The sequence below is a fragment of the Lissotriton vulgaris genome, chromosome 3_1, assembly GCF_964263255.1.
Source record: "Lissotriton vulgaris chromosome 3_1, aLisVul1.2, whole genome shotgun sequence".
Lineage (NCBI taxonomy): Eukaryota > Metazoa > Chordata > Amphibia > Caudata > Salamandridae > Lissotriton > Lissotriton vulgaris.
In genome coordinates, this window is record NC_141689.1 from 1063527281 (window position 1) to 1063538484 (window position 11204).

The window sequence follows — 11204 nt, forward strand, 5'->3', positions numbered from 1 at the left end:
ACTGGAAGGCACTCCATAGCCCAGCATCCTTTCGCACCTCGGACGCCCAAGCCATCCTGAAAGCCCTGTACCAAGTCAGGCACGAACTGTCAGTCTCAACCGAAGGCTACCTCCTGAGAGGCCCCCGCCTGGTGCTACCCAGCAGCCTAACCCAACAAGCTGCCTTACTAGCACACGGATCGCACCAAGGGATCGTCAAATCCAAAAACAGGCTCCGGAGCAAGGTGTGGTTCCCTGGGCTCGACAGAGCAGTTGAAGAGGTGATTCATAGGTGCCCAGTGTGTCTTGCGACGAGCCTTCCAAACCCTCCAGCGCCAGTGGTAACCGAAGAAGGCCCCACTTCCCCATGGGTGCGATGAGTGCAGACTTTGGCAGTCTCCCTGGGGGCAAGTACATGCTCGTCGTAGTGGACGATTTCTCTTGCTACCCGGAAGTCGAGATTGTGTCATCAACAGCAGCCTCAGAAGTAATACCAAAGTTCGAAAAGATAATTGCCACCCACGGGCTCATGAAAGAAGTCCGTACTGACAACGGACCCCCGTTCAACGGCAGCGAATTCACGGAGTATCTTCAGAGCCAGAGCATCAAGCACAGACGGATAACGCCACGATGGCCACAGGCCAACGGAGAGGTCGAGAGACTAATGAGGACTTTGAACAAAACGATACAAATTGCAGTTGCCAACGGCCAGTGCCTGGAGCTGGCCATCTACCAATTCCTCCGAGAGTACCGCCTGACCCCGCATTGCACCACGGGGGTCTCCCCAAGCCGACTCTCCTTCAATCGAGTCATGGCGGACACTATCCTGCACCACCAGGCGTGGGAACTCGCTCCAAACCCCAGAAACCGATCCATGGAGCAGCGCACCAAAACCAACCAAGAAGCGTCCCGACGGAGGAGAGCGACAGGCAGCGCCATACAAGTCGGGGACTCAGTTCTGGTGAAGGACCGCCACCCCGGAGGAAAGTTCCGTCTGCTCTTCGAACTGGTCCCATGGACTGTGACGGTAGTAAACGGGACCATGGTCACAGCTGTCAGGGACGGAGAATCTGTCACCAGGAACGTCTCGTTCTTCAAGCAAGTACCCGAGGGAAGTGCAGACCCCGACCCGGACGAGTGGTACCCAACTCCTCAACGCCGACCATCAGGACAGGTGATAACAGACACTGCAACAGGCCAACCAGACGGCACCACCCCGAGTGTCCACGTGAGAGAGAAACCAGCGGAAGAACCCGACGTCAACGAGAACAGAAGTACAGAAGAGTCCCCCACAGCCACGGGAGAAGGCCGAAGCCAAACAAGATACAGCCTGCGTCCGTGTCCAAAGCCTTCCCAGAGGTATCGTGACTTTGTGGCACAGTGCTGGCGTTGAACCAATCGAGATGGCTGACCCAGCCGAGAATAAAGTAAGACTGTTCTGTTTTGATATTCGAAGTGTTATGGGTTTTACCTGTTGAGCAGAGACTAAACCAGAGACAGTTGGTGAACTTTGGTTGAGAGCAGCAATCACAACTTTCACAGCAAGTTTTGCTGGCCTGATAGACTATTGAGCATCTGTGTATATGTTTCCTGTTTTTCATTTCATCCCTAGGTAAAGGAGGAATGTAGTGTTGCTGCCAGTGGGGTGTACCACTGCAGCACACGCCCCCTCCCACTGTTTCCAATTGTTTCCCCCTGAAGCGTGAAAGGGCTGTGGTAGAGCCCAGACGTAAGCGTGGACACGCTACAATGTTAATAAAGAGCCCAGGGCCCTGGGCGTGGGGAGTAAGTTACTAGCCACCAACAGTAACGCATGTGTCCCGTGTCCCTATCTTGTAGGCCTAGACCAGGACACTACAGAATCAGCAATTGAAAAAGTAAATGCACGTATTAAATGTAGAAGCGTGTAGTGGTAAACCGACTGTCTAGGATAATTGAGATGCTATATGGTTCACTGAACAATCCATTCTGCAGCCTCAAATGAGTCTTCCCAGCGGAAGCCAGGGATCGGGGCGATGGAAACACTTTCTGCCCAATGTGAGTTGCAGCAGCCAATTATGTTTTTGTCGTAAAGCCCTCTGTACTAAAAATGGTAGCCAAGTCTTTGTGACAAAAAATGAGGCATACATTTGTAGTAAAAATTTAAATTTCTTTGAACTTTTCCAACTTCAAATCTCTACTGTATTGTACTGCAAGCATGGAAATGTTTTAAATTGTGTCAAAGCGCAGTATTTTGTAATGGGAGGGTAACCTTCAAGCACAAAATCTATGTTAGATATAAAATCCACACCTTTGCACTATGGTGCAAACGTCTGTGGGTGGCACCGGGCAGCCAATTTGTGTGCAAGGCATTGCAGCAGAACCAATATCTTTTTTATTTTATTTATTTTATTAAGTTTACATCCAACAATCTGTTACAAACTGTAAACTAAGGTCCGGAATCAGACCTATGGGCCTCATTTACTATATTTTGATGCATGGCAGCGCAGCAAGCCTTCCTGCTATGCTACCGTGCATCAAAATAAAAGAGAAGTAATGTGTCCTAACTACAAGATACGGTGCATTCCTGTCCTTCTCACCTGCGCCAAGGCAGACACCTTTGCACCATAGTGCAAAGCGGTCTGTGTTGCAAGGATAATTGTTGTGCTGGAAAGGACATAATCATTAATGGTGTTCTGCTCCTTCTTCTGCAGCACATGTATAAAGAGCAAAAAACGAGGAGAAATAAAAGTATTTCTCCTTGTTGCACCACTCCAACGCTGTAGGATTCTGACGAATTCCCAGGTTTACGACACTTTCTAAATCTGGGAATGCGTCAGGTTCCATGGATGTTGTGTTGCAACACCCACAACAACACCCATGGAACGCCCCTTTCGCTCAGTGTAATGCCCATATTTAAAAGGCCATGAAAAGACACGCAGGGTGACTTTACGTGGCCTTGTAAATATGAGCATGCACACTGCGCTGCAGGTGTGTCTAAAACAGTGACGCACTGGCAGCCCAATTGGCTTGTAAATGAGGGCCACAATATTTACCCAAATACCTGTGTCCGTCCCCCATTGCTTTTGTCACACCCACAGGTCCACATGGCACTGCCCTCTTGTTCCTCCTCCCCTGGCTTTACCTGGCTGTGATTGCTTAGGTGTCCCCAATTTATCTGTTGTTCTACCCTTCAGCACCTTGACTTTCTCTCACTCCAGTACTTCTTCCACAGTCCTCCAGGGGCGCTACACTTTGTCATTTCGCAAAACCATATCTTACTAGATATGGTGCTTTACCTAACGTTTTCTCTCAAGCAACAGCAGAGCAGCAGCTTTGAATGCTACTTTTAGTAATTCTGCCCCAAAATCAAGGTACAAAGACTATACAGTGTAAACAGCCTACTCAGTGGCAACATCATGTATACCAACACAGCACTAAGCTGTACAGCACCAGTACCAACGGCATCCATTACATTAAAAATTCTTCACGCAACACAACACAGCAAGATACCCAGGGCACAAGTCCTGTAAAAAGAAGTGGGGGGGACTGGCAATATGCAAATGACCTCATGAGTCACGTGCTGAACATGCCCTGGTTTCTGAAAATTACAACGGGACACGTTCAGCATATTTCTGTGGGGCCCAGCTTCTTGGCAGGGGGGACGGTGTCCACCCTGTGAAAAGAATAGAGGGACGTCGTGTTCCTGTGTGTACCCCAGACTCAAGCCCTAAAGATACCTTGCTGCGCTGTGCTCCGTGAAAGAGCAGGAATGCGCCATATCTAGCAAAATTGAGCGTATTCCCACTCTGCCCTTGCACTGGCGCACTTTTGGCTGCCTAGCACCAATGCAAGCAAAGGGTGCTCAGGCAGTATATTATTGTTTATGTGCAGGAAGGAACACATATCCTTGAAGGCTTTTTTCCTCATTCTAAGTATGCTTCAGAATGCACCCACTAACAGTAGCAACTCACCTGGTGGCAGCCACGGTGTGAGGAAGCCTAGAACATGCCTCGGTATGACGATCTTTTCTATGTAGCTGCTGACCCTCTCCAGGTTGCGTTTCTGCTCCTCCGACATTGCAAAGGTGGCGCGGACGGGAGACTTCTCACGGACTGTCACTGTTCCTGAGGAGACAAGCGGCAAGACCACGATGGGCAGAGCGGGTCTAACAGGACATGGGCGCGAGCTCTGTGGAGAACTGGTCTGGCAGGAGATGGGCGCGAGCTCTGTGGAGAGCGGCACGAGCTCTGAGTAGAGCGGGTCAGACAGGAGATGGGCGCGAGCTCTGTGGAGAGCGGCACGAGTTCTGAGTAGAGCGGGTCAGACAGGAGATGGGCGCGAGCTCTGTGTAGAACGGGTCAGAAAGGAGATGGGCGCGAGCTCACCTCTGGAGCAGGGGCAGTGGCTACGGTCCTCACACTCTCTCCCTCAGCGCACTAGAAAGAATCGAAAGTGAGCCCTCGTTCTTATAGACATGTCCGCCCCTTCGCCCTCGGGCTAGTTTAAGTTCATCTGATGTTTCCGTCGAGGCTTCGACAGCGCCCCCCACAGCCTCCAATACTACTAGAGCTGTCACCAGGGCGCTTGTACTCGCTGAAGGCATCTATATAATCGGGCTCCTCCTTTCCGGCAGTTTCTGTAGAGCTGGTAGGCAGGAAACCGGAGTCGAGGAGCGAGAAAGGAAACCGAAACTTTATCACACGAGTCAGTTACAGTGCAATGTTTAAAGGTACAAGGGCAGTGTTGAATGAAATGACTCCGATGCGATGCAACCGCTAAACCAAAAGGCTATTTTATATTTGTGAATATGCATAATAGAAAATGTACCCCACTTATACATCATGCCAATGTAGACGAGCTTCATTCTGATTGTCTGACGCCTGAAATAGCCTTCAATAAAAGTCATTTGGGAGAAATATATTCTCCCAATTTTTTTTAATCTCTCACTTTGCTCCAACAGGATGTGCCATCTATGCCCATTTTCCATTATTTCAAGTGGAACGACGTCATAATGAAGTGTGCCAATCATAGAGTACAGCTGCTGCGCGTGATTGGGCTTTGGCATGGTTCGAAACTCACTCTTATTTGGAGGCTGTCGCCCTCTTTGGATTCATCTTCACCCCTCAGATAAAAACTCTGCCCATTGACTTCAATGGGACCATCTGCACTAAAAGTATTCCGTACAATGCCAGTGGCAAAGCATGAAGTTTTCACAGAAAGCACTCGGTTGTATGACTGTTGTGTAGGGGCACTGGAGAAGATGCTTTTTTATTTTATTCCATTGAAAATTAGAGATTAAAATAGGGTTTGGCCTTCCACCCACATGAAGGCCACTTTAGAGCAGTGAAAATACTCGCAAAATATCTCAGTGAATTGACGCTCACTCCTGATATCTGCAGCGACCTGAAGGTCACAGTTACGATTTCCCTCATGACAGACTACCTTCCATCCTTGCGAGGTGGGTAACACGATTTACAATTAAATTGGGTAAGAGCTGTTATTTACAGGGGTGTGAAGCGACAGAGTTATTGTGCTGCTTTATAAACTCACGCTTTTCACGTTCATAACATGAAGCTGATTCGCCAAAATACCTGGGAAGCGCAAGTGGCATCATTCCCTCTCCCCCCCACCACCTCATGACATCGTAGAGTTTACCACTTATAAATCCCTTAGCCCCTCAGCTGTTAACTGCTGCTGAAAGGCATGAGTATGTGAAGAAAATCACAGTTGTGAGCATCTAACATACCGTCTACATGGGAAGAGTCAATAATCATCCCTATTTTTAAAAAAGGAGATCGTGGGGATGCAAAAAACTATAGACCCATATCCTTGTTGGATTCATCTGTCAAAATCATGAGTAGGGTCCTCCTTGTAAGATTAGAAGAGTGGGCTGAATCTAACGAAATTTTAAGTAACTGTCAGTTTGGTTTTAGAAAAGGACGTGGTACTATAGAACAGTGTTTGAATCTAGAGCTATTGGTGGGTAAATATACCAAGGCAAAAAATGGGTCGCTCTATCTCTGTTTCGCCGACCTTAGTAGTGCCTTTGATCTGGTAGATCATGCAATACTTTGGGCCAAATTACTGGAGATGGGTGCTCCAGAGGGGATTATTTACTTCTTAGCCCGTTTGTACGAAAAACTTCGCACCAGCGTCCGCTATGGACCCAATGGAGAATGTACCACTAAGTTTGGGATAGGAAGGGGCATCAGACAGGGGTGCGTTCTTGCGCCCCTGCTTTTTACCCTTTTTATTAATGAAGTTGAATCTGCCCTGCTGGCAGTCGCTGCAGATGCCCCTAGAGTTAATAATTTTAACATACCAGTATTACTCTATGCGGACGACGCAGTGTTACTGTCAAGGACACCATTGGGTCTCCAACGCTTAATGGACTGCTTTGTATCCTTTATTAAGAATAGGAAACTGGTGATTAATAAGGCTAAGACTTATGTAATGGAATGTAGCTCTGGGAAAGTTAAAAGAAACGGGAAAACCCATTATGTTATTGATGGTGAAGCAGTGAAAAAAGTAGAAAAATTTTGCTATCTGGGAATTACCTTCTCGCATAATGGGAGCTGGGCCACTGAACATAAGGTGGTCAGAACTAAGATGACCAGAAGCGCCAATGGGGTCTTTCTGTTTGCTAAGAAACTGGGGAATAGACGCATTAAAGATATGTTAAACATCTATAAATCTAAATGCCGTTCGGCTGCCCTGTATGGGGCAGGAGTCTGGGGGGTGATAACTGCTAAGAGCCTGCAGGTAGAGGAGAACCTCTTCCTGAAAAAGCTCCTATGCTTACCCAGGTCTACTTCCAATTCCTTGGTTTACAATGAAACAGGGACCCAAGCCCTAAATGATTTGATCATGTTAAGGCCCATTTTATTGTGGCGCTCGATCTGGCTCAGCGAAGGTACCACTTTGAACAGAGCAATTATTAAGGACTGCCTCCTATTGGACCAGCATTTGAAGATCCCCTGGATCGGTTATATTATTGACCGTGTACAAAATTTATTTGGTATCAATGTTTTAATGGACCCCTATAGGCTTTCGGAAATCTCCAAATCCGATGTGAAAACTATATTTTTAAATAATTGTAACGAAAGGCATCATTTAGAGGACTCTAAATTAACAACTTGTGTACTATACAATAATCTGAATGAATTTACAGGTTTCAGGCCATATTTATCACAGGTGACTAGATCCTCACACCAGTTTGTATTGACCAGAATGAGGATGGGCATAGTACATCATCTGGTCGCGTGGCCTAACATCAAATCGCGCCCTGTTGGTCCCTGTAAATGTGACAATAAGTCAAAACAATGCACTAAGCACTTTTTGTTAACTTGTGATTTGTACACTGAGCTAAGGAAATTCTACCTGAAGCCATTATTCATTAGATTTGGAGTGAGAAGCACAACAGAGGCTATGAAATTGATTTTTAATCTGAACCATGCGGACATTTGTTTTTTTACTGCATCCTTTTTATATAAAGCGATTAGCGCCAGGAAAAGTATGTGTTTTTAAATTATACATTTCTGTACTTTTTTTAAATATTTATTCCACCCCCCTCTGGATATTTTGTAATATGTGTATTTTGTTAGTTGATGTATATGTATACTTATGCTTGCCTCTAAGAAATGTATGAATTGTCTGTATTATTTGTGCTTTTATGGACATGTTTTTTAAATGTTCCGAATAAAGCTTTATGAAATGAAATGGGTAAGAGCTGTTATTTACAGGGGTGTGAAGCGACAGAGTTATTGTGCTGCTTTATAAACTCACGCTTTTCACGTTCATAACATGAAGCTGATTCGCCAAAATACCTGGGAAGCGCAAGTGGCATCATTCCCTCTCCCCCCCACCACCTCATGACATCGTAGAGTTTACCACTTATAAATCCCTTAGCCCCTCAGCTGTTAACTGCTGCTGAAAGGCATGAGTATGTGAAGAAAATCACAGTTGTGAGCATCTGTGAGAGTCTTGCTTACTTACTGTGCCACCTGCTGCCTTCAAGTTCAAAATCTCCAGACCAGGGTATGCCAGGACATTCACAGAGCTTCCAAATTCATACCTCTCAACATTTTAAACCTCCTAGGAGCAGCAACATCTAAAAGATTTTGGGGGCCCTGGGCCACACATAGGGGCATATGTACAAACCCCTATCGCCACCATAACGTCACTTTCAGTGACGTTGTGGTGGCGATAGGGGCTAAGCCTTATGTACAAGGCAGCGTTAAGCTACTTAACGTGGCTTAATGCTGCCTTGTACATAAGGCCCCCTTTCACGCTATGGTTGGCGTGAAAGGGGTGGGCAGTGGGTGTTGCGGTATGCGTTCCACCTCAACACTCATTCATTTTGACGCTGCCCCCTATGTACAAGGATGGAGTACATAGGAGGCAGTGCTAAAATTCAGACCAGGTAAAAACTGGTCTTAAGATGGAGAAATGCATTATTTCTCCTTGTTTTTGCATTTTCCATGTGCGCTGCCTTGTGCAGCAGACATGGAAAAAGCAAAATGCCAATGTTTGTTTATGTTGTTTCACAAATTCTGGAATACCAGAATAAAAACCTAATCATGGGGAAGAACAGGGTCTTCTCTGAACATGTATGAAAATCCTCTTTCGAGGAAGAAAAATTATTTTCTAGAGTCCCCTCACCCACCAGGGTTTCCCCTAGGTGGCATGCTTCAACATTGGGGTCCTCTCAATCCGCTGCGGATTGAGGCGTGCTGTGACTTAAGGAACTACGTAGGAGCACTAAGTTGTGGAAAATGTGTAGTGCAGTGAAAGTTGAATGGAAAATACAAAAAGTAAAAAAGACCTAATTAGTGGGCTAATATTTTATTCCTGCCCCTAGTTGGTATGACTAAAATCAAGGGTTAATAATAGGGAAAGTCTAACTATAATGAGTATAGAGTCCCTAGTATTCGGTCGACATGTTTGGGGCTGTCCCCTCAAAGCTCTTCTTCAGGACCACACGAGGACCAGCCCCTTGGGTGCCACTCCTAAGCAAACTTATACTGAGGAATGAATGAGGTGCACACCTACTGTGTATACACCTAACATGTAATACAGTCAGTTAATGACTGACACGTAGTATTTTAGTTTCTCCAGGAGATACCCGGCACCTCGTGGAGACGATTGACGAACAGTTCTATAACGTGGCCCTTATCAAGGTGGCGCACGTCTCTGAAATATTGCCTTACTCCACGATGCTCAAGACATGATAGATCGAGACGATCATCACGCAGCTTTACTGACTGCCCTGACGAAGTTCTAAGAACGAAACGCGCTGGCTGTTGTTTTTACACTTTGGAATTATATCAATAAAGACTTTTGCAACAAGGAACTAATTGAGCTTCATTTTTATCTCTTGGATATCCTGGTAGTGCACAACTCCATCATCGTCAGTGACTTTCTTCCCATTCTGTTGGTTCGTACCCCGCAACGGTGGGTGCAGGAGTTATGTTTGCACACTAACAGTTTATAAGTACTTTTCTGACACTTGCGGAAATAATCAGGGGTTGGTGCGGCACCTAGAGTCCACCGTTGACATTCTGTATTTGTTACCTTCAGCAACTTTGGCCGGACCACTGACAACCCTCTTTGTTGGCCAGTCTACATCTCGGCCTAACCTGAAACAAACAGTCTCTATGCCTGGCTGGCACCAGGGAAGCAGAAAAACGAGTTGCCTAAAAAGCCCACTGCATGTGCATCGCTGCCAAGGTTTCAGATTGCTTATGTGTGACATTTTCATAGTTTCAGTGTACTTATAAGTGATATTTAACGACTAAAAATATGTGACACTTTCTACTATCAAACTCATGCAATGAAGTCCATGGAAAAATGCAAACAGCAGAAATTACACCATTTGAGCAATTTGAAACTCAAACTCTGCAGCAGGTGCTTTTAAACCTATTATTTCTAATTAATCAGCAACCTCCATCCCCACCTCAGTCTGTGGCATAGCTAGGCACCCTACTGCACGTGGCGGTCCCTACCTTTGCCGCTGGTGTTGAAGAGCGGGGGGAGAGTGTGCTGGCGATGAATTCTGCGTTTGCTGTCCCTGCGGCAAATGCATGTAAGAGGGGGGGGCGCTGCCGCCCCCAAAACTCGTGCCGCCCGGGTGGACCCCCCCCCCTCCGCCCCCTCTTGCTACCCCACTGACCTCAGCGCCAGGTGTGGCTGAACCACAAGTCACAATACATAAAAAGCAGTTCTGTAATATACGGATAGAATTTCTTTGCAGCAGGCAAATTAACCATCCGTGCTACTTTATGGTGAGAGACAAACAAACAGCAGATAAAACTCAGACCTCTCTTCAGCTGGAACATTAATCACCAGCCTTATCTTTGACTTATCAAGCTTTACAGTGTTGTGAAAATAACACCTGCTGCTTCTTACTGTGACTGACGCTGTAGCTGAACTGTCTGTGGAGTCTCACTCTCTGGGTGCAGACAGCTTCTAAGACAGTGTTTTTGTGATATGGAGACAGGTGTCAGTTGCGGTTCGAAGAGGGTAGGCTGGCACAATAACAGATGATACTCCATTCTGCAGACTGTACGGTACAGCACTAAGTTGCATCCAGTGATAGTTGCTAGGAAAAAGTAGTGGTGGGGAGGGGAAATAATTTCTTTTTTAAAAATAAATTAAAGCTCACTTACCTGAGTACCAGGGGCGGCCTTAGGCATGTGCAAGCTGTGCACCTGCACAGGGCCACCACGCCAATATATATCCTTAATATAATAATCCTCTGAGGATGGATACATATTTGCGTGGCGGCCCCTGGCAGGGATTTGGCGGCCTCTGGTTCTGTCCCACTTCCAAACACCCTGACCCACCTGTCTTCACTGGCCTCCACACTCCGCCCCACCCGGACCCCCTCTTCCGGGGCCCCCTACCTACGCTCCCTGCCCAGGGCCACCATGAGTCTAGAGCTGCCCCTGCTGAGTACGGCCACTGCCTCTCTTCCGTTCTCCGTCTGCTCCTGGCTCCCGGCAGCACACAGGCTCCAAGACTCCCCAAAGCCAATCACAACATTACTATCATCAGCATGACAGCAGCGCCATGATTGGTCTGAGCGGCCTGGTTCGATGCTCAGACAGGGAGTGGGAGCCTGTGCATGTTCTCCACCCAGCTGTGCAATACAGTTGAGGGGACAAATGCTAAGTGCACATGTCTATTTGGCTAGCCCAAGACAGCCAGGCAAACCGTCATGCACACTTAAGTGCCCCAACCAC

The 11204-nt window shown here is 46.9% G+C and overlaps 1 protein-coding gene across 1 annotated transcript in view; it reads right to left on the minus strand.

Moving 5' to 3' along the window:
- Positions 1-4574, minus strand: part of RIGI (RNA sensor RIG-I) — an 818172-nt gene extending 813598 nt beyond the window's left edge. The window contains exon 1 of the mRNA XM_086961483.1: positions 3933-4574. Coding sequence (XP_086817609.1) covers positions 3933-4038 — 106 coding nt within the window. The 5' untranslated portion in view covers positions 4039-4574. The remainder of the gene's footprint in view (positions 1-3932) is intronic.
- Positions 4575-11204: the final 6630 nt, after the last annotated feature.